Genomic DNA, 24,223 nt, shown 5'->3' on the forward strand with positions numbered 1-24,223 from the left:
GGGTTGTCGTTCTAGGGGTTAATACATTTATTATTAGGAGTGAGAGGGGGGATTGCGGATATAAGTGTATACGTATCGGGCTTATTTTTGGGAGGCGTGTTAGACAGTTACGGGAGATTTAATATTTTAGTTAGTTTTCTTAGGCGCAGGCAGTTTCTAAAGTGCCGTAAGTCACTGGCGACTCCAGAAATTTGTAGTTACGCTTATTTCTGGACATCGCTAGTTTATCCGACTTACGGCACTTTAGGAGCTGCCAGCGGGGTATATGTAATACCCCGATGTGCGAGGTGAAACTACGGGCGGCGCGGGTTCCCTCGCTTGTGCCGAAACCTACGCCGTATATCGGATCGCGCCCTTAGTGTCCAGAAAATAATTAATTTACAGAGTATTATGTGTAAATACAAAGCACATTCCACATTATATGCCCTTAAATAAACCTAATATTAAATAAATGCGCTCAATGCACTTTAAAAAGGCAAATATGTATAATTATATGTTTCCTAATGAAGAGAGGACCCAGTGCAATTTACCCCCCCCCCCCCCCCCACATACAGAGAAAAGGTTGAAGAAAAGAGCAAAACTGTGGTACCACTTAAAGGGACAGTCAAGTCAAAATTAAACTTTCATGATTTAGATAGGGCATGCAATTTTAAATAACTTTCCAATTTACTTTTATCATAAAATTTGCTTTGTTCTCTTGGTATTCTTTGTTGAAAGCTAAACCTAAGTAGGCTCATATGCTAATTTCTAAGCCCTTGAAGGCCCCCTCTTATCTCATGCATTTGACAGTGTTTTCCACAGCTAGAGGGTGTTAGTTCATGTGTGCCATATAGATAACATTGTGCTCACGCCCGTGGAGTTACTTATGAGAGGGCACTGATTGGCTAAAATGCAAGTCAGTCAAAAGAACTGAAATAAGAGGGCAGTCTGCAGAGGCTTAGATACAAGGTAATCACAGAGGTAAAAAGTATATTAATATAACCTTGTTGGTTATGCAAAACTGGGGAATGGGTAATAAAGGGATTATCTATCTTTTTAAACAATAACAATTCTGCAGTAGACTGTCCCTTTAACATTACACCCTGGTATTATGTATCTGGTACACAAAGTTTCATTACCATACAATCTATTCAAGGAAGTAAGATTAGCTCACATTTCCCATCATCCTCACTTCATACTCTTTCAGTAAGTGATATTTTATTCTAACATTCTTCTGTTAACCATAATTTAATTTTAATAGTTATATAAATACAGCACACTGAGTCATTGTTTAAACAGTGCCACAATCAGTGTCTGTTTCTTCTAGAAATCCAATAAACGCTATCACTGATCTAATGGACAAGTACAGGCAGAGACCTGGAGGTTTATATTTCCAATAATCAGTGACATTGATAATAGTCAGGTAACCTGAAATCAAACTTAAAGGGACATAATACTCATATGCTAAATCACTTGAAACTGATGCAGTATAACTGTAAAAAGCTGACAGGAAAATATCACCTGAGCATCTCTATGTAAAAAAGGAAGATATTTTACCTCACAATCTCCTCAGCTCAGCAGAGTAAGTTCTGTGTAAAAAGTTATACTCAACTGCTCCCAGCTGCAGGTAAAAAAAATTTAAAAAATGAAGAAATGAACAGCAGCCAATCAGCATCAGCAGTGCTGAGGTCATGAACTCTTTTACTGTGATCTCATGAGATTTCACTTAACTCTCATGAGATTTCATAGTAAGCTTCCTTTACCTGATTGGTGAAATAATATGAGAGTGCACGATGCTCATCCCTTCAGATGTCCCAGGACAGACACACTAAAATGCTGCTTAGAAATCCTTTACAATGGGAGGTGGCTACTGAGGAACTTTTGATGTAAAATATCTTTCTTTTTTACATAGAGATGTTCAGGAGATATTTTCTAGTCAGCTTTTTACAGCTATGCTGCATCACTTTCAAGTGTTTAAACATTTGGGTATTATGGCCCTTTAAGATAAAGGGAAACTCAGTTTGGGCTGTTATCATAAAGCTTAACCTAATTCACTCAATAATAAAAAATCGTGCAAAGTGTAAAAGAAAAGGAACTGTGCCTATTTGGTTGCTACTTTTGTTAAGAAAAAATGTTGACCTAGCTATTAATGTAGTTATGTAACCACTAACCAGAAGTGATGGTGCTTGTTACCCAGAATAATTACTACTTATATAAAATAACTCTTTTTTCAAAATACTTTCAGCTATGCACAGAAGTAATACCAAATATAAAGAGCAGATCTATCTACTGTATCTATCTATCTATCTATCTATCTATCTATCTATCTATCTGCCTTTCTATCTATGTCAGGACGTTTTATGGCATAGGCCAACAAGGCCATTGCCTAGGGCGGCAGATTTGGGGAAGATAGGAGCAGCACTTTTTGACATCACTTACCAGGTTGGTGGAGACAGGCAGCACTGAGAGCATTACAGTGGTTTCCCAAGGAGTTCCAGACACAGAGGACTTGAACTACGTGGCATTGTTAGAGAGTCTGTGATGTAACATTTCTTTATACGTGTATACCCCATACCAAAGGAGTAAAAGTGATAGAAAACATCCTGGGTAGGTGAAATATACCAGTGAATCCTTTATTATTTATACTTAAAGGGATAGGAAATTCAAAATTAAACCTACAAGATTCAGATAGAGCATGTCATTTTAAGAGTCACTTTTAATTTAACTTCCATTTTCAAATATGTTTTGTTCTCTTGGTATACCTTGTTGAAAAACAATACGCACATATCCTTAACAAGTGGAAGTTAGCTGCTGATTGGTGCCTGCACACATTTGTCTCTTGTGATTGGCTAACTAAATGTGTTCAGGGATAATGCTTTTGGTAAAAATAGAAAGGCTCTATGTGGGAGAAAGAAGAATATGTCAATTAGAGATGACAGTAATGAGGAGACTAATAATAACATTCAATTCATTATCATATATAATGAAGGGAATTAACTATCAAAAGTTTTTTTTTAAAAAACATCGGGGTATATTGAAATCTGCCCCCTACCTCTCCGGTAGTCTGACAAAGAACCCACTAATTACGTTTAGGAAAGCAAAAAACTTCAAGAACCTAGTAAGTTAAGACCAATTAAATCTAATAGTATATATAAATTTAGTAATTGGCTAAGGCTTAAAGAAGGCAAAATACATTTGGGAAAAGATTTCTATCTGAAATTAAGAGGATCAGACTAATAGATATAGGTATTTATAAAGAGCCATTTCCCTCTGCCTGTCTATGCTTCCACGTATTGTTATGGTAAATACATCCTCTATATTTGTGGACCTGGTCTTTCTATAACAGCTGAGTGGTGTACATCTGTGTAATAAAGCGAGAGGGCGTTCTTCCACAAAATTATATTAGCTTTTTTTTCTATATTTTACTGCCAGATTTATAGCTAATATACTATGTTTAAATACAAAAATAGCCCTCAATAATGTGCAATGTGGGGCTCTCATCTTTATCCAATCAGGTGTTGTTTCCCCTGGCACCCAAGGAGTTAACCTATCTAATTAGTGCAGAAAAAAGGAGAACAAAATCCGGACTGGTAGTCAGTGCAAATAGAGTTTATTCTCTTAAATGGTAGTTTAGCTGGAGCAGCCTAAACCATCTGACATGTTTCGCGCATGTCACATGCGCTTCTTCAGCTAATTAGTGCTAATTAGTTCTAATTAGTGCTCTGGTCACCCCCACTCTTTCCAATGTTAATGCTTTCCCTCCTTTCTCTCCATCCCTTGTCTCCCTCCCTTCTCTTCCACCTCTCCTCCCTTCTCTCCCTCCCTTCTTTTCCTCCTCTCCTCCCTTCTCTCCCTCCCTTCTCTTCCTCCTCTCCTCCCTTCTCTCCCTCCCTTCTTTTCCTTCTATCCTCCCTTCTCTCCCTCCCTTCTCTTCCTCCTCTACTCTCTTCTCTCCCTACCTTCTCTTCCTCCTCTGCTCCCTTCTCTCTCTCCATTCTCTTCCTCCTTTGCTCCCTTCTCTCCTTCCCTTCTTTTCCTCCTCTCCTCCAAACTCTCTCTCCCTTCTCTTCCTCCTCTCCCCCCTTCTCTCCCTCCCTTCTCTTCCTCCTCTGATCCCTTCTCTCCCTCCCTTCTCTTCCTCCTCTCCTCCCTTCTCTCCCTCCCTTCTTTTCCTCCTCTCCTCCCTTCTCTCCCTCCCTTCTCTTCCTCCTCTCCTCCCTTCTCTCTCTCCCTTCTTTTCCTCCTCTCCTCCCTTCTCTTCCTCCTCTCCTCCCTTCTCTCCCTCCCTTCTCTTCCTCCTCTCCTCCCTTCTCTCCCTCCCTTCTTTTCCTCCTCTCCTCCCTTCTCTCCCTCCCTTCTCTTCCTCCTCTCCTCCCTTCTCTCCCTGCCTTCTCTTCCTCCTCTCCTCCCTTCTCTCCCTCCCTTCTCTTCCACCTCTCCTCCCTTCTTTCACTCCCTTCTCTTCCACCTCTCCTCCCTTCTCTCCCTCCGCTCCTGCCTCCATTCTCTTCCTCCTCTGCTCCCTTCTCTCCTTCCCTTCTTTTCCTCCTCTCCTCCCAACTCTCCCTCCCTTCTCTTCCTCCTCTCCCCCCTTCTGTCCCTCCCTTCTCTTCCTCCTCTGCTCCCTTCTCTCCCTCCCTTCTTTTCCTCCTCTCCTCCCTTCTCTCCCTCCCTTCTCTTCCTCCTCTCCTCCCTTCTCTCCCTCCTTTCTTTTCCTCCTCTCCTCCCTTCTCTCCCTTCCTTCACTTCCTCCTCTCCTCCCTTCTCTCCATCCCTTCTCTCCCTCCTCTCCTCCCTTCTCTCCCTCCCTTCTCTTCCTCCTCTCCTCTCCCTCCCTTCTCTTTCTCCTCTCCTCCCTTCTCTCCCTCCCTTCTCTCCCTCCCTTTTATTCTTCCTCTCCTCCCTTCTCTCCATTCCTTCTTTTCCTCCTCTCCTCCCTTCTCTCCCTCCCTTCTTTTCCTCCTCTCCTCCCTTCTCTCCCTCCTCTCCTCCCTTCTATCCCTCCCTTCTTTTCCTCCTCTCCTCCCTTCTCCCCCTCCCTTCTCTCCCTCCCTTCTCTTCCTCCTCTCCTCCCTTCTCTCCCTCCTCTCCTCCCTTCTCTCCCTCATCTCCTCCCTTCTCTCCCTCCCTTTTCTTCCTCCTCTCCTGCCTTCTCTCCCTCCCTTCTCTCCCTCACTTATCTACCTCCTCTTCTCCCTTCTCTCCCTCCCTTTTCTTCCTCCTCACCTCCCTTCTCTCCCTCCCTTCTTTTCCTCCTCTCCTCCCTTCTCTCCCTCCCTTCTCTCCCTCCCTTCACTTCCTCATCTGCTCCCTTCTCTCCCTTCTCTTCTTCCTCTGCTCCCTTCTCTCCCTCCCTTCTTTTCCTCCTCCCCTCCCTTCTCTCCCTCCCTTCTCTTTCTCCTCTGTTCCCTTTTCTCCCTCCCTTCTCTTCCTCCTCTTCTCTCTCCCTCCCTTCTTTTCCTCTTCTCCTCCCTTCTCTCCCTCCCTTCTCTTCCTCCTCTCCTCCCTTCTCTCCCTCCCTTCTCTTCCTCCTCTCCTCCCTCCTCTCCTCCCTTCTCTCCCTCCCTTCTCTTCCTCCTCTCTTCCCTTCTCTTCCTCCTCTCCTCCCTTCTCTCCCTCCCTTCTCTCCCTCCCTTCTTTCCCTCCTCTACTCCCTTCTCTCCCTCCCTTCTTTCCCTCCCTTCTCCTCCTCCTCTACTCCCTTCTCTCCCTCCCTTCCTTTCCTCCTCTCCTCCCTTCTCTCCCTCCCTTCTCTTCCTCCTCTCCTCCCTTCTTTCCCTCCCTTCTTTTCCTCCTCTCCTTCCTTCTCTCCCTCCCTTCTTTTCCTCCTCTCCTCCCTTCTACCTCCTCTGCTCCCTTCTCTCCCTCCCTCCCTTTTCTTCCTCCTCTCCTCCCTTCTCTCCCTCCCTTCTTTTCCTCCTCTCCTCACTTCTCTCCCTCCCTTCTCTCCCTCCCTTCACTTCCTCCTCTGCTCCCTTCTCTCCCTCTCCCTTCTCTTCTTCCTCTGCTCCCTTCTCTCCCTCCCTTCTTTTCCTCCTCTCCTCCCTTCTCTCCCTCCCTTCTCTTTCTCCTCTGTTCCCTTCTCTCCCTCCCTTCTCTTCCTCCTCTTCTCTCTCCCTCCCTTCTTTTGCTCCTCTCCTCCCTTCTCTCCCTCCCTTCTCTTCCTCCTCTCCTCCCTTCTCTCCCTCCCTTCTCTTCCTCCTCTCCTCCCTTCTCTCCCTCCCTTCTCTTCCTCCTCTCTTCCCTTCTCTCCCTCCCTTCTCTTCCTCCTCTCCTCCCTTCTCTCCCTCCCTTCTCTCCCTCCCTTCTTTCCCTCCTCTCCTCCCTTCTCTCCCTCCCTTCTTTCCCTCCCTTCTCCTCCTCCTCTGCTCCCTTCTCTCCCTCCCTTCCTTTCCTCCTCTCCTCCCTTCTCTCCCCCCCTTCTCTTCCTCCTCTCCTCCCTTCTCTCCCTCCCTTCTCTCCCTCCCTTCTTTCCCTCCTCTACTCCCTTCTCTCCCTCCCTTCTTTCCCTCCCTTCTCCTCCTCTGCTCCCTTCTCTCCCTCCCTTCCTTTCCTCCTCTCCTCCCTTCTCTCCCTCCCTTCTCTTCCTCCTCTCCTCCCTTCTTTCCCTCCCTTCTTTTCCTCCTCTCCTTCCTTCTCTCCCTCCCTTCTTTTCCTCCTCTCCTCCCTTCTTCCTCCTCTGCTCCCTTCTCTCCCTCCCTTTTCTTCCTTCTCTCCTCCCTTCTCTCCCTCCATTCTTTTCCTCCTCTCCTCACTTCTCTCCCTCCCTTCTCTCCCTCCCTTCACTTCCTCCTCTGCTCCCTTCTCTCCCTCTCCATTCTCTTCTTCCTCTGCTCCCTTCTCTCCCTCCCTTCTTTTCCTCCTCTCCTCCCTTCTCTCCCTCCCTTCTCTTTCTCCTCTGTTCCCTTCTCTCCCTCCCTTCTCTTCCTCCTCTTCTCTCTCCCTCCCTTCTTTTGCTCCTCTCCTCCCTTCTCTCCCTCCCTTCTCTTCCTCCTCTCCTCCCTTCTCTCCCTCCCTTCTCTTCCTCCTCTCTTCCCTTCTCTCCCTCCCTTCTCTTCCTCCTCTCCTCCCTTCTCTCCCTCCCTTCTCTCCCTCCCTTCTTTCCCTCCTCTCCTCCCTTCTCTCCCTCCCTTCTTTCCCTCCCTTCTCCTCCTCCTCTGCTCCCTTCTCTCCCTCCCTTCCTTTCCTCCTCTCCTCCCTTCTCTCCCTCCCTTCTCTTCCTCCTCTCCTCCCTTCTCTCCCTCCCTTCTTTTCCTCCTCTCCTCCCTTCTCTCCCTCCCTTCTTTTCCTCCTCTCCTCCCTTCTCTCCTTCCCTTCTATTCTTCCTCTCCTCCCTTCTCTCCCTCCCTTCTCTCCCTCCCTTCTTTTCCTCCTCTCCTCCCTTCTCTCCCTCCTTTCTTTTCCTCCTCTCCTCCAGTCTCTCCTTTCCTTCACTTCCTCCTCTCCTTCTTCCTCTCCTCCCTTCTCTCCCTCCCTTCTTTTCCTCCTCTCCTCCCTTCTCTCCCTCCCTTCTTTTCCTCCTCTCCTCCCTTCTCTCCCTCCCTTCTCTTCCACCTCTCCTCCCTTCTCTCCATCCTTTCTCTCCCTCCCTTCTCTTCCTCCTCTCCTCCCTTCTCTCCCTTCCTTCTCTCCCTCCCTTCTATTCTTCCTCTCCTCCATTCTCTCCCTCCCTTCTCTTCCTCCTCTGCTCCCTTCTCTCCCTCCCTTCTTTTCCTCCTCTCCTCCCTTCTCTCCCTCCTTTCTTTTCCTCCTCTCCTCCCATCTCTCCCTTCCTTCACTTCCTCCTCTCCTCCCTCCTCTCCCTCCCTTCTCTCCCTCCCTTCTATTCTTCCTCTCCTCCCTTCTCTCCCTCCCTTCTTTTCCTCCTCTCCTCCCTTCTCTCCCTCCCTTCTTTTCCTCCTCTCCTCCCTTCTCTCCCTCCCTTCTCTTCCACCTCTCCTCCCTTCTCTCCATCCCTTCTCTCCCTCCCTTCTCTTCCTCCTCTCCTCCCTTCTCTCCCTCCCTTCTCTTCCTCCTCTCCTCCCTTCTCTCCCTCCCTTCTCTTCCTCCTCTCCTCCCTTCTCTTCCTCCTCTCCTCCCTTCTCTCCCTCCCTTTATTCTTCCTCGCCTCCCTTCTCTCCCTCCCTTCTTTTCCTCCTCTCCTCCCTTCTCTCCCTCCCTTCTTTTCCTCCTCTCCTCCCTTCTCTCCCTCCTCTCCTCCCTTCTCTCCCTCCTCTCCTCCCTTCTCTCCCTCCCTTCTTTTCCTCCTCGTCTCCCTTCTCTCCCTCCCTTCTCTTCCTCCTCTCCTCCCTTCTCTCCCTCCCTTCTCTCCCTCCTCTCCTCCCTTCTTTCCCTCCTCTCCTCCCTTCTCCCCCTCCCTTCTCTCCCTCCATTCTCTTCCTCCTCTCCTCCCTTCTCTCCCTCCCTTCTCTCCCTCCTCTCCTCCCTTCTCTCCCTCCTCTCCTCCCTTCTCTCCCTCCCTTCATTTCCTCCTCTCCTGCCTTCTCTCCCTCCCTTCTCTCCCTCCCTTCTCTCCCTCCCTACCTTATCTTCCTCCTCTGCTCCCTTTTCTCCCTCCCTTCTCTTCCTCCTCTCCTCCCTTCTCTCCCTCCCTTCTTTTCCTCCTCTCCTCCCTTCTCTCCCTCCCTTCTCTCCATCCCTTCACTTCCTCCTCTGCTCCCTGCTCTCCCTCCCTTCTCTTCCTCCTCTCCTCCCTTCTCTCCCTGCCTTCTCTTCCTCCTCTGCTCCCTTCTCTCCCTCCCTTCTCTTCCTCCTCTCCTCCCTTCTATTCTTCCTCTACTCCCTTCTCTCCCTCCCTTCTCTTCCTCCTTTCCTCCCTTCTCTTCCTCCCCTCCTCCCTTCTCTCCCTCCCTTCAATTCCTCCTCTCCTCCCTTCTCTTCCTCCCTTCTCTTCCTCCTCTCCTCCCTTCTCTCCCTCCCTTCTCTTCCTCCTCTGCTCCCTTCTCTTCCTACCTTCTCTTCGTCCTCTGCTCCCTTCTCTCCCTCCCTTCTCTTCCTCCTCTGCTCCCTTCTCTCCCTCCCTTCTATTCTTCCTCTGCTCCCTTCTCTCCCTCCCTTCTTTTCCTCCTCTGTTCCCTTCTCTCCCTCCCTTCTCTTCCTCCTCTCCTCTCTCCCTCCCTTCTTTTCCTCCTCTCCTCCCTTCTCTCCCTCCCTTCTCTTCCTCCTCTCCTCCCTTCTCTCCCTCCCTTCGCTTCCTCCTCTCCTCCCTTCTCTCCCTCCCTTCTCTTCCTCCTCTCCTCCCTTCTCACCCTCCCATCTCTTCCTCCTCTCCTCCCTTCTCTCCCTCCCTTCTCTTCCTCCTCTCCTCCCTTCTCTCCCTCCCTTCTCTTCCTCCTCTCCTCCCTTCTCTCCCTCCCTTCTCTTCCACCTCTCCTCCCTTCTCTCCCTCCCTTCTCTTCCTCCTCTCTCCCTCCCTTTTCTTCCACCTCTCCTCCCTTCTCTCCCTCCCTTCTTTTCCTCCTCTCCCTCCCTTCTTTTCCTCCTCTCCTCCCTTCTCTCCCTCCCTTCTTTTCCTCCTCTCCTCCCTTCTCTCCATCCCTTCTTTTTCTCCTCTCCTCCCTTCTTTCCCTCCCTTCTCTTCCTCCTCTCCTCCCTTCTCTCCCTCCCTTCTCTTCCACCTCTGCTCCCTTCTCCCCCTCCCTTCTCTTCCTCCTCTCCTCCCTTCTCTCCCTCCCTTCTCTTCCTCCTCTGCTCCCTTCTCTCCCTCCCTTCTTTTCCTCCTCTGTTCCCTTCTCTTCCTCCTCTCCTCTCTCCCTCCCTTCTTTTCCTCCTCTCCTCCCTTCTCTCCCTCCCTTCTCTTCCTCCTCTCCTCCCTTCTCTCCCTCCCTTCTCTTTCTCCTCTCCTCCCTTCTCTCCCTCCCTTCTCTTCCTCCTCTCCTCCCTTCTCACCCTCCCATCTCTTCCTCCTCTCCCCCCTTCTTTTCCTCCTCTCCTCCCTTCTCTCCCTCCCTTCTCTTCCTCCTCTCCTCTCTCCCTCCCTTTTCTTCCATCTCTCCTCCCTTCTCTCCCTCCCTTCTTTTCCTCCTCTACCTCCCTTCTTTTCCTCCTCTCCTCCCTTCTCTCCCTCCCTTCTTTTCCTCCTCTCCTCCCTTCTCTCCATCCCTTCTTTTTCTCCTCTCCTCCCTTCTTTCCCTCCCTTCTCTTCCTCCTCTCCTCCCTTCTCTCCCTCCCTTCTCTTCCACCTCAGCTCCCTTCTCTCCCTCCCTTCTCTTCCTCCTCTCCTCCCTTCTCTCCCTCCCTTCTCTTCCTCCTCTGCTCCCTTCTCTCCCTCCCTTCTCTTCCTCCTCTCCTTCCTTCTCTCCCTCCCTTCTTTTCCTCCTCTCCTCCCTTCTCTCCCTCCCTTCTCTTCCTCCTCTGCTCCCTTCTCTCCCTCCCTTCTTTTCCTCCTCTCCTTTCTTCTCTTCCTCCTCTGCTCCCTTCTCTCCCTTCCTTCTTTTCCTCCTCTCCTCCCTTCTCTCCCTCCCTTCTCTTCCTCCTCTCCTCCCTTCTCTCCCTCCGTTCTCTTCTTCCTCTCCTCCCTTCTCTCCCTCCCTTCTTTTCCTCCTCTCCTCCCTTCTCTCCCTCCCGTCTCTTCCTCCTCTCCTCCCTTCTCTTCCTCCTCTCCTACCTTCTCTCCATCCCTTCTCTTCCTCCTCTCCTCCCTTCTCTCCCTCCCTTCTCTTCCTCCTCTCCTCCCTTCTCTCCCTCCCTCCCTTCTCTTCCTCCTCTCCTCCCTTCTCTCCCTACCTTCTCTTCCTCCTCTCCTCCCTTCTCTCCCTACCTTCTCTTCCTCCTCTCCTCCATTCTCTCCCTCCCTTCTCTTTCTCCTTCCTAATAATGTAAGTGTATTATTTAAAAAGTATACACAGAAATTAAGAGCTCCCCATCAGGTAGTACATGTAAAAGGATATGTGGCTAATTGTGAGACTCTTGTATTGCGAGCTGAATAGGACTCGTTCATTTGCTCTGAAACTCTGTTGTGAGACCGTATTAGTCATATATGCTTCAAACATACCTCACATTTTTTGAGATTTGAAAGTGTGAGTGTGCATTCATATTAATAAAATTGTGTTGTTTTAATTAATTATACTTAGAGAAGTTTGCGCCCTTCTGTTTGCTTTATTTTTCATATTATTATTTTAAAAAACTTTATTAAAATTTTGGACAGTTCTTTTCTTTTCAGGAGCAAAATGTTGTGTATACGATATTGATATCGCCATGAAGGCAGTAGCTGCAGATTTTTTTTTTTTCATTTTACCAAAGTACAATTTTCAGCTTTGCACTATGTAAAAGTGCTTTTTTAAATATTTTATTTGCATTGCCGCTATAAGTTTTCACTGTACTTTGGTACAGAGCAGTTGTGATATTAGAACTAAAACACGCAAACATGTTCTATATTAATAACACATTTGTTACAGTTTGACAGCAATTTTAGAAATAAACTCATTCAGTACTGTGTAAACTTACTTTTATACATATGCATTACAATCGCACTATGCCAAATGTGTTCTATTTTAAAAACACGCTTTAGTATAGGGTAGTCAAATGCACATTCTATGTTGTGTAAACACGCTTTGAATACATGCCCCCTCTACACTGCCGAGATCCATGGCAAAATCCCATCTGGGTGGGGAGTCCATGAGTAAACACGAAGGGGTCAATTTATCAAGCTCCGTATGAAGGCTCGCCGGAAACAGTAGTTATGAAGCAGAGGTCTAAAGACCGCTGCTCCATAACCTGTCTGCCTGCTCTAAGTAGGCAGACAGAAATCAACCCGATCGAATACGATTCGGTTGATTGACACCCCCTGCTAGCGGCCGAATCTGCAGGGGGCGGTATTGCACCAGCCGTTCACAAGAACGGCTGGTGCAATGATAAATGCTGACAGCATATGCTGTCGGCATTTATCGATGTGCGGCGGACATGATACGTTACATCGTATAATGTCCGTCCGCACTATAATAAATATACCCCCAATTCTGGTTGTAGAGCACCAAGGCACATGCTTATGCTGGGTGCAGGGCCCCATGGCAAACATATTCTGGGTGTAGGCTCCTAATGCCTATTCTGTGTGTGGTGCCTGCATATTTGGTTGTGGTTCCCTTGTGCAAACACCTCTTTCAGAAGTTGAGCTCCCTAGGCATACTCCTATTCCAGATGTGGTACTCCTCGGTATTCACATTTTCAGGATGCAAGGCCCCTGTGCAAACATCTATTGTGGGTGTGTGGCTCTGGGCAAACAGCTTTTTGGGTGTGATTCCTGAAAGTTAACTGTACACAGTTATATAAATGTGAATGTAATGAACATAGCATAGGTAAGAAGTAACAATCTCGATTTTCTAATAGAAACAACAAACATGATAGATCTTAATATATAAAATTATCTGCAATTTTAAACAACTTTGCAATTTAGCTCTATTATCAAATTTGCTTTATTCTTTTGGTATCCTTTGTTGAGGGAGCAGCAATACACTACTTGGAGTTAGATTGTGAGCCAATGACAAGAGGCATATGTGTTTAGCCACCAATCAACAGCTAGCTCCCAGTAGTGCATTGTTGCTCTACCTAGGAATGTGTCTCAACAAACAATACAAAGAGAACATTATTAACAGTATTTTGATGGAAATAAATTGAAAAGTCTTTAAAATTGTGGATTCTATCTGAACCATTAATGTTTAAAGGACCATTGAATACAGTAGAGTTACATCCACAAATTCATAATAAAAAAGCAATGGAATAGTAGATTTTTTTTCTGATAAATTTGAAATTACTTCCATTTGCCAGCCCCCTGTATCATGTGACAGCCATCAGCAAATCACAGAGACATATACTGTACACTGATCTCTTGCACATGCTCAGTAGGAGTTGGTGCCTCAGAAAAAGACTGTGCACAATTTGATAAGATAAATAAATTGGCAAGTTGTTTTTTTTTAATTGTTTACTCTTTCTGAATAATGACAACAAATAAATTGACCTTAGAGGCGCTTTAATTTTGACTTCAGACGTACCTGTAAGTGTTGGTGTAACTAAACTTCTCATTTAAAAAAAAAAAAAAAGGATATATGATGAATAAAAAAGTAATTGAATGTTTGTGTGTACTGCATTGTAACTGTGTTGCAGCTAGAATTTTCTATTTAGAAACATTAACGGATACCCTTGGCACATGGAGCTGTGAGACTCTGTAACCTTTGGTAATTTCTGTATGAGGTATATTAAGTGACTAAAAATATTAACTAAATAAAAAGAGAGAAGCGCTCAACCTGGGAATGAACAATAGTATAATAGCTTTTTATGCTATTGCTAGTTACCACCCTAGAAGCAGCCTCTTTTTGCTCAACATGTGCCTTTCACAGAGAAGAACTATCCTGAAGCATATCAGTCTGATCTTGACTTAACAGTACAGTCCAGCCCCGAAATGCCAGGCAATCCCTCTCTGAATGAGATAAACAGCAAAACCCCAGGCGTACGTTTCGGCCTATTGTGGACCTCGACAGTGAGGTGCAGCCAAAACCCTCTAGGCACACTGAGCAACGGGTCCACGTCTGGATTCCCACATCACACTTAGGAAGATGCGGGAATCCAGACGTGAACCCGTTGCTCGGTGTGCCTAGAGGAATATCTCTGCACCTCACTGACGAGGCCCACTATAGGCCGAAACGTACGTCAGGTTTTTTGCCGTTTCTCTCGTTAAGAGAGGAATTGCCTGGTATTTTAGGGCTGGACTGTACTGTGAAGTCAGGATCAGACTGATATGCAACAGGAAAGTTCTCTGTGACAGACACATGTTAAGCAAAAATAGGCTGCTTCTAGGGTGGTAACTAGCCATAGAACAAGCTATTATGCTATTGTTCGTTCCCAGGTTGAGTGCTTCTCTCTTTTTAACTATTGTACCTTCAATCCTTATAAGGTAAGAGTCATGAGTATTCAGTATTTTAGTCATTGCTATATGGAGTGTTTATTTTTTTGATCAATTAATTATTATTATTTTAATTTTATTTTTGTGGTTTCACAGTTATATTTTGTTTTGTTTTTTTGCTTGTGATACTTCCTCCAATGATTAGATACCCGCTGGCCATTATAAAGAATAGCAATTAATATTAAATGTGCACCTCCTGTGGTCATTGTTACTCGGTCAGTAAGACTGTATCCTGCTTTTTTACAGGAACATTAAAGTGAATGTAAACTTTCATGATAAAGTGCCCGTTTTTAAAAAAAAAAAAAATAATATTAAAAACAGGGGCACTTTCATTCATGAAAGTTTACATTGCACCGGATTTTACAAATACCATCTTCTGAAACACCAGATCGCCGATCGCTCCCTCATGCTTCTTCCTGCTGTACTAACACAACAATGACGAAACCGTGATTGGAGAGAGCCTCTGTACTTCGTCATTGCTGATGAAGTACAGAGGAGCTGCATGCGTGGGATCAGCGATCCAGTGTTTCATGAATGAAAGTTCCCCTGTTTTTAATAGTTTTTTTAAAAACCGGGCACTTTATCATGAAAGTTGACTTTTACTTGAAACTAGAAGAGATAGAATAAAACAATAAACAGATGTTTCATATATATTTATTACATACATATTTATTTGTTACATACATACATATATATTTATTACATACATACATATATATTTATTACATACACGATGTTGTGATATACAAGAGAATATGTTTTTGTAACCAAGTACAGACTACAACTGGCCATCTATACTATAATCACGTTTGTAGCGCGTCCGTCAGTGTCGCCAGTTGCACAAGCATCCTCAAAGGAATGGTGGCTGCACAAGGCAGCCAAAAGAATGTTAGCTGCGCGCGCAGCCAAAAGAATCCACCTGGATGCAGCGTAGGCAAACCCGAAGCCTTAAAAAAAAAAACACCCAATTGCTCGCACAAAATAACTAAAAAACACGTAACCGCCCGCAAGAAATAAAAGTAAATACACGTAACCCCACGCACACATTATAACAAAAAAAAACTAAACTCCTGCACAAAGTATTAACAAACACCTAAACCCCCATTGCAAAATAATAAAGATATTAATCCCTAATCCGCAAATAACATAATTAAAATATTAACCCCTAAACTTCCAACCCCCCACATCTCAATAAACCTATTTAACCTATTAACCGTTAAACCCCCAAACCCCCACATCGCAATAACCCTAATTAACCTATTAACCCCTAAACCACCAAACCCCCACATCGCAATAACCCTAATAATATATTAACCCCTATAGCCCCAACCCCCCACAACGCAAATAACTAATTTAATTACTAAGCCCCCTAACCTAACACCCCCTAAATTAACCCCAATTACAACTAAATTACAATTAAAATAGAAAAAAAACTAAAATTAAATTACAAAAAAATAACATTACAGAATAAAATAAACAAAATTATCAAAAAAAAAAAAATATACCTAGTCCCTATAAAAATAAAAAAGCCCCCCAAAATAAAAGCACTCCCCAATCTAAACTACCAATAGCCCATAAAAGGGCCTTTTGTAAGGGCATTGCCCTAAGTTAAACAGCTCTTTACCTCTAAAAAAGTAAAATCCCCCACCACCTAACCCCCAAAATAAAAAACTTAACACTAAAAAAAACTAAACTACCCTTTGCCCCTAAAGGGGCATTTGTATGGGCATTGCCCTTAAAAGGGCAATCAGCTCTTTTTCAAGCCCCAAAAAACCCTAATCTAAAAAAAAAAAACACCCAAAAATTTAAATAAAAAAGCCTAAACCTAAGCCGCAAATAGGTACTCACTGTTCCTGAAGTCCGGCGGAGAAGGTCTTCTTCCAGACGAATCCATCATCTTCTTTCTTCATCCGGAGTGAAGGCAGCATGGAACAGAGGTGCGGAGCTGTGTTCCCGATGCCTGGATCCTCAGCGGCGGTCCTCAACGGCGGAGGTCTTCGGCAATGGAGGTCCTCAACGGGGTGGAGGCTCCTCTTCATGCGATCCTCCGTCGCACACTGAAGATTGAATGCACGGTACCCTATATTTATTAGGGTACCTTGCATTCGTATTGGTTGAAATTTTGAAATCAGCCCATAGGATGAGAACTACTGAAATCTTATTGGCTGATTTGAACAGTCAATAGGATTTCAGTAGCTCTAATCCTATTGGCTGATTTTAAAATAGGCCAATAGGAATGCAGGTACCTTGCATTCAATCTTCAGTCTACAACGTACATTGGATGAAGAGGAGCCTCCATGCCACTGAGGACCACCGCTGAGGATCCAGGCATCAGGAACACAGCTCCTCACCTCCACTCCACGCCACCTTCACTCTGGATGAAGATAGAAGATGATGGATCCTTCTGGAAGAAGACCTTCTCCACCGGACTTTTATAGTAAAGGTAGGTGTTATACATTTTGGATATTTTTATCATTCACAATTACTGAGCATGATGCATCAAAGCTACATGAAAAAAGTAAACAAATGATTTCATAAATAAAATAATATAATTTTAAATATATCTAAATAAAAATCTAAAATCACCAGACTACTGCTATAATATAACTATATTCTGAAAGTTGCTACCATTGATTCAGACCTCCTGCTGGTACTGGGTACAAACTCTAAGGTGTATATTGGGACTCATTATATTCTAGTTATGTCCAATAAACTTAATAATAAAAGTAAATTAGATTTTTTTTTCAAAATTGCACACTATCTGAAACATGAAAATTAACGTTTTACTTCCACGTCCCTTTAAATCAAATCCTCTCCTATTCTTCAGAGTCAATATGTCCATGCAGGTTAAATATACCATCTACATGTATGTTTTGTGAGGAAGTTGGATAAGTCCTGTCAGTTCTGAAATTCTCCTGAATGTTTGGTTGTAAGAAGGAAAAAAAAATGGCCACTTGACAGCTAATATATAAAGGAAAAGTAGTATGATCAATTTAATATGATTGAAAAATATATAAAATTATGGATGCCATCCAATCTGAAGATCCCAAGTAGTGGTTGATGTAAATGCTAAGCTAGGTCAGTTTTCAAGAGAATTTCAAAATGCATTTTTCTGACCTTTCATACATTCTTAACAGGATTTAATGTGTTTGGCTTAGATTGGCTTTTTTCTTGCCAGAAGCGGCCATTTTGTCTTCCTTTTGGAATATTTCTTCAATAGTGAGCTCTCTTTCTGATTCAACAAGACCTCTGTGCCTAATATATCTAGCCTTTCTAGCCTCCTCCAGCGAGTCTTTGAGGTCAGGCATTGTGTACATGGTGCGGAGGCGCCCATTAGGTAAATACATATCCACATCTAAAGTCTGATTTTCTTTTATAAGGGAACCTCTTCTTTGCCTAGAATATTGTGGGATAAGATGAGCCGAGCTTGCAGATTTCTCCAATTTTGCCAATTGTGGAGCTTCCTTTTGTGATTTCTCTTTTGCTTCTGCCACAACCTCAGAAGCAGAGGGTTCATCATTTGAAGCGGCTGGAGGGTCTGTGTTTACCTTTAAACTACTAATTCCATCCATAAAGTCATTAATTCGCATCTGAAGTGCTGCAGGTGACGCTTTGTCTGCTCCTGTCGTTGTTAGCGTTCCTGAGCTAAAAAAAAATAAGAAATAATACAGAAGAATTTAACTGATTGTTATTGATTGATTTGCCTTTATTTATATAATATTGTTATTTTTTTTTTTTTTTAAATGTCAGTCCTGTTGATTTTATCATAGAATAACAAGATGGGAGGTCCCTGCATTGGTTGTGGGTGAATGTTATAAAATTTAGACTTTTCTGCCTGCATATAAAAAAACACAGTGGTAAAATACTAGCTTATTATCTTTGTGGGGGTGCTAGTTTAAACAGTGAATTAATAGTAATCTTACGCCTAGATTTAGAGTTTTGCGGCCAAAGGGGTGCGTTAGCTACGCATGCTTTTTTCGGGCCGCACCTTTTAAATACCGCTGGTATTTAGAGTTCACAGAAGGGCTGCGTTAGGCTCCAAAAAAGGAGCGTATAGCATATTTACCGCAACTGCAACTCTCGATACCAGCGGTGCTTACGGACGCGGCCAGCTTCAAAAAACGTGCTCGTGCACGATTCCCCCATAGGAAACAATGGGGCAGTTTGAGCTGAAAAAAAACCTAACACCTGCAAAAAAGCAGCGTTCAGCTCCTAACGCGGCCCCATTGTTTCCTATGGGGAAACACTTCCTATGTCTGCACCTAACACCCTAACATGTACCCCGAGTCTAGACAACCTAACCTTACACTTATTAACCCCTAATCTGCCGCCCCCGCTATCGCTGACACTTGCATTATACAATTAACCCCTAATCTGCCGCTCCGTACACCGCCGCAACCTACGTTATCCCTATGTACCCCTAATCTTCTGCCCCTAACACCGCCGACCCCTATATTATATTTATTAACCCCTAATCTGCCCCCCACAACGTCGCCGCCAGCTACCTACAATAATTAACCCCTAATCTGCCGACCGCACCTCACCGCTACTATAACAAAGTTATTAACCCCTAATCCGCCTCACTCCCGCCTCAATAACCCTATAATAAATAGTATTAACCCCTAATCTGCCCTCCCTAACATCACCGACACCTAACTTCAATTATTAACCCCTAATCTGCCGACCGGATCTCGCCGCTACTCTAATAAATGGATTAACCCCTAAAGCTAAGTCTAACCCTAACACTAACACCCCCCTAAGTTAAATATGATTTAAATCTAACAAAATAAATTAACTCTTATTAAATAAATTATTCCTATTTAAAGCTAAATACTTACCTGTAAAATAAACCCTAATATAGCTACAATATCAATTATAATTATATTGTAGCTATTTTAGGATTTATATTTATTTTACAGGCAACTTTGTATTTATTTTAACCAGGTACAATAGCTATGAAATAGTTAAGAACTATTTAATAGCTAAAATAGTTAAAATAATTACAAAATTACCTGTAAAATAAATCCTAACCTAAGTTACAATTAAACCTAACACTACACTATCAATAAATTAATTAAATACAATACCTACAATTATCTACAATTAAACCTAACACTACACTATCAATAAATTAATTAAATACAATACCTTCAAATAACTTCAATTAAATAAACTAACTAAAGTACAAAAAATAAAAAAGAACTAAGTTCAAAAAAATAAAAAAAATATTTACAAACATTAGAAAAATATTACAACAATTTTAAACTAATTACACCTACTCTAAGCCACCTAATAAAATAACAAAGACCCCCACAATAAAAAAATGCCCTACCGCATTCTAAATTAAAAAAGTTCAAAGCTCTTTTACCTTACCAGCCCTGAAAAGGGCCATTTGCGGGGCATGCCCCAAATAATTCAGCTCTTTTGCCTGTAAAATAAAACATACAATACCCCCCCCAACATTACAACCCACCACCCACATACCCCTAATCTAACCCAAACCCCCCTTAAATAAACCTAACACTAAGCCCCTGAAGATCTTCCTACCTTATCTTCACCATGCCAGGTTCACCGATCCATCCTCCGAAGTCTTCATCCAAGCCTCCGAAGTCTTCATCCAAGCCCAAGCGGGGGCTGGCGATCCATAATCCGGCTGAAGTCTTCTATCAAGCGGTGGCTGAAGAGGTCCAGAAGAGGCTCCAAAGTCTTCCTCCTATCCGGGCAGAAGAGTAGATCCGGACCGGCAACCATCTTCTTCAAAGCGGTGACAAGCGGCTCCATGTTGAAGACCTCCGGCGCGGATCCATCCTCTTCTTGCGACGTCCTAAGTCCGAATGAAGGTTCCTTTAAGGGACGTCATCCAAGATGGCGTCCCTCGAATTCTGATTGGCTGATAGGATTCTATCATCCAATCGGAATTAAGGTAGGAAAATTCTGATTGGCTGATGGAATCAGCCAATCAGATTCAAGTTCAATCCGATTGGCTAATTGGATCAGCCAATCAGATTGAGCTCGCATTCTATTGGCTGTTCCGATCAGCCAATAGAATGCAAGCTCAATCTGATTGGCTGATCCAATCAGCCAATCGGATTGAACTTGAATCTGATTGGCTGATTCCATCAGCCAATCAGAATTTTCCTACCTTAATTCCGATTGGCTGATAGAATCCTATCAGCCAATCGGAATTCGAGGGACGCCATCTTGGATGACGTCCCTTAAAGGAACCTTCATTCGGACTTAGGACGTCGCAAGAAGAGGATGGATCCGCGCTGGAGGTCTTCAACATGGAGCCGCTTGTCACTGCTTTGAAGAAGATGGTTGCCGGTCCGGATCTACTCTTCTGCCCGGATAGGAGGAAGACTTTGGAGCCTCTTCTGGACCTCTTCAGCCGCCGCTTGATAGAAGACTTCAGCCGGATTATGGATCGCCAGCCCCCGCTTGGGCTTGGATGAAGACTTCGGAGGCTTGGATGAAGACTTCGGAGGACGGATCGGTGAACCTGGCATGGTGAAGATAAGGTAGGAAGATCTTCAGGGGCTTAGTGTTAGGTTTATTGAAGGGGGGTTTGGGTTAGATTAGGGCACGGGTGTCAAACACAAGGCCCGCGGGCCGAATCTGGCCCACCAGACCTAGTCATGTGGCCCGTGTAGCCGCCGCCAGCCTTCACTTGCATACAGCGGCTGTGAGACTGAGTATCCACTTACAGTCGCTGTATGTAGGAGAGACAGGTGCTGCTGGCTGCGCTATGGATCCTGAACAGGGGCTTCCGAGATCTGGCTGGTAGGAAGTGACTGAGTGAGAACAAGACACTGACCTCCTGCTCCCTCATCACTTCCTCCCAGCTTCTATCTGCACGCGCGGGAAAAAGGCTAGCAGCAGAGACCAGAGAGGCAGCAGGCACACAGCGAGGCTGGTAAGAAAAACATGTTTTTTTTAAATAATATGTCAGCAGGACAATTCTAAGTAAACAGCCGTTCTGAGGCTCTGTCTCTGCAGATTGTCTTATTCTGCTCTCAGCCTTCCCCAGGTAATAAATCAATCACTTGTACTGTCTGTGACTGATTTGTAGTCTGCACAGATTTTATTAACCTTATCCCTGCCTGTTATGCTTGCATGCATGGGAAAACATATTCACACTGCATTATCATTAGTTTATTGCCCACCTAAATCAGAGCAGTAATAAAGTTTTTGTGTGTGTGTAAATGTGTGAATGTATGTTTGTGTGTGTAAGTATGTGTGTGTAAATATGTGTATGTGTGTTTGTGTGTAAATGTGTGTTTGTGTGTAAATGTGTGAATGTATGTTTGTGTGTAAATGCTTGTTATTACTTACACATTATTAGAAAAAACAGTAATAATTGAATGCAGTGACAATAATTTATTATGATAATAAAGAGTGGACACATAGTCCTAGATACAACCGGCCCTTTTGAGGCCCTTTGAGGGTGACCAAACTGCTGATGTGGCCCCCGAGTAATTTGAGTTTGACACCCCTGGATTAGGGGTATGTGGGTGGTGGGTTGTAATGTTGGGGGGGGGGGTATTGTATGTTTTATTTTACAGGCAAAAGAGCTGAATTATTTGGGGCATGCCCCGCAAATGGCCCTTTTCAGGGCTGGTAAGGTAAAAGAGCTTTGAACTTTTTTAATTTAGAATAGGGTAGGGCATTTTTTTATTGTGGGGGTCTTTGTTATTTTATTAGGGGGCTTAGAGTAGGTGTAATTAGTTTAAAATTGTTGTAATATTTTTCTAATGTTTGTAAATATTTTTTTATTTTTTGTAACTTAGTTCTTTTTTATTTTTTGTACTTTAGTTAGTTTATTTAATTGAAGTTATTTGTAGGTATTGTATTTAATTAATTTATTGATAGTGTAGTGTTAGGTTTAATTGTAGATAATTGTAGGTTTTGTATTTAATTAATTTATTGATAGTGTAGTGTTAGGTTTAATTGTAACTTAGGTTAAGATTTATTTTACAGGTAATTTTGTAATTATTTTAACTATTTTAGCTATTAAATAGTTCTTAACTATTTAATAGCTATTGTACCTGGTTAAAATAAATTCAAAGTTGCCTGTAAAATAAATATTAATCCTAAAATAGCTACAATATAATTATTTGTTATATTGTAGCTATATTAGGGTTTATTTTACAGGTAAGTATTTAGCTTTAAATAGGAATAATTTATTTAATAAGAGTTAATTTATTTCGTTAGATTTAAATTATATTTAATTTAGGGGGGTGTTAGTGTTAGGGTTAGACTTAGCTTTAGGGGTTAATACATTTATTATAGTAGCGGTGTGGTCCGGTCGGCAGATTAGGGGTTAATAATTGTAGGTAGGTAGAGGCGACGTTGGGTGCGGCAGATTAGGGGTTAATAAATATAATATAGGGGTCGGCTGTGTTAGGGGCAGCAGATTAGGGGTACATAGGTATAATGTAGGTTGCGGAGGTGTACGGAGCGGCAGATTAGGGGTTAAAAAAAATATGCAGGTGTCAGCGATAGCGGGGGCGGCAGATTAGGGGTTAATAAATATTATGTAGGTGTTGGCGGTGTTAGGGGCAGCAGATTAGGGGTACATAGGGATAATGTAGGTTGCGGCGGTTTGCGGTCGGCAGATTAGGGGTTAAAAAAATTTAATCGAGTGGCGGCGATGTGGGGGGGCCTCGGTTTAGGGGTACATAGGTAGTTTATGGGTGTTAGTGTACTGTAGAGCACAGTAGTTAAGAGCTTTATGAACCGGCGTTAGCCCAAAAAGCTCTTAACTCCTGTTTTTTTTCTGCGGCTGGAGTTTTGTCGTTAGATTTCTAACGCTCACTTCAGCCAAGACTCTAAATACTGGCGTTAGAAAGATCCCATTGAAAAGATAGGATACTCAAATGGCGTAGGGGGATCTGCGGTATGGAAAAGTCACGGCTGGAAAGTGAGCGTTAGACCCTTTCCTGACTGACTCTAAATACCGGCGGTAGCCCAAAACCAGCGTTAGGAGCCTCTAACGCTGGTTTTGACGGCTAATGCAAAACTCCAAATCTAGGCGTTAGTAAATAGTGCCATCTCGCGTTATAGAATAATTCTTGGTTGAAAAAATGTGTTACTTTATTATTCATTATTATATTATTATATTATATTCATTATATTATATGATATTATTAAAGTTAAGTAGATTACAAAAAAAAAATAATCACAGAAATACACGTCAAAGGAGTAGTTTACATATATATATTACATTTCTCCATAAAAGAGGCAAAATAATATATGAAGAAAAACGTAACTTAAAGGGACACTGAACCCAAATTTTTTCTTTCGTAATTCAGAAAGAGCATGCAATTTTAAACAACTTTCTAATTTACTCCTATTATCAATTTTTCTTCGTTCTCTTGCTTTCTTTATTTGAAAAAGAAGGCATCTAAGCTATTTTTTTGGTCCAGAACCATGGAAAGCACTTGTTTATTGGTAGGTGAATTTACCCACCAATCAGCAAGAACAACACAGTGTGCTCACCAAAAATGGGCCGGCATCTAAACTTACATTCTTGTATTTCAAATAAAGATAACAAGAGAATGAAAATAATTTGATAACAGGAGTAAATTAGAATGTTGCTTAAAATTGCATGCTCTATCTGAATCACAATAGAAAAAAATTGGGTTCAGTGTCCCTTTAAGCTAACTCGAAAACTGCAGCATTGGATAAACTAAGTGTATATCTTCCTATCACTATATCACTGATACTTAAACATAACGCTACATATATCTTCCTCATACAGAACTATGGGGCATATCTATCAAGTACGATCGGGTTGATTGACACCTCCCTGCTGGCAGCTGATTGGCCGCGAGTCAGCAGGGGGCGGCGTTGCACCAGCAGCTCTTGTGAGCTGTTGGTGCAATGTTAAATGCGGAGAGCGTATTGCTCTCCGCATTTAGCGAGGTCTTGCGGACCTGATCCGCACTGTTAGATCAGGTCCGCAAGACGTTTGATAAATAGAGACAATTACTGCAATTTAATATAAATACTTCCACTTGTTTTCTTTATTCCCTAAAACATTTTTGAAAAATGTGATTTGCAGTAAATGTTTTATCACAAGAATATATTTTGCTTGGTATAGATGAATTATTTCAGTTGTTTTACACTGCTTTTTCCTAGCACAGATCATGTAAAATAAAAATGTCCACCAAAACAAGAACTGAGATTTCATCACACTTTCTTATCTCTGAACTGTTTCACACAGACCTTTGTACATTTATTGTTTTCCTCAATGTATTTTTAAAACTGTTGCAAATGCTTTCTTTCCAAGCAATATGGGGTTGATCATAATTCTGTAGAAAAGTTTATCTAGTAGGTTTTCTACAAAAT

General features: G+C 43.5%; 2 protein-coding genes across 2 annotated transcripts in view; one reads left to right on the top strand and one right to left on the bottom strand.

Annotated features, from left to right (window-relative positions):
• Positions 1-24,223, top strand: part of LOC128641413 (putative ferric-chelate reductase 1) — a 258,303-nt gene that overhangs the window by 11,921 nt on the left and 222,159 nt on the right. The window lies entirely within an intron of this gene.
• The window catches only part of LOC128640701 (coiled-coil domain-containing protein 190-like), a 35,719-nt gene continuing 28,021 nt past the window's right edge, over positions 16,526-24,223 (bottom strand). The window contains exon 4 of the mRNA XM_053693129.1: positions 16,526-17,518. Coding sequence (XP_053549104.1) covers positions 17,014-17,518 — 505 coding nt within the window. The 3' untranslated portion in view covers positions 16,526-17,013. The remainder of the gene's footprint in view (positions 17,519-24,223) is intronic.

Source organism: Bombina bombina, chromosome 10, assembly GCF_027579735.1.
Source record: "Bombina bombina isolate aBomBom1 chromosome 10, aBomBom1.pri, whole genome shotgun sequence".
Taxonomy (NCBI): domain Eukaryota; kingdom Metazoa; phylum Chordata; class Amphibia; order Anura; family Bombinatoridae; genus Bombina; species Bombina bombina.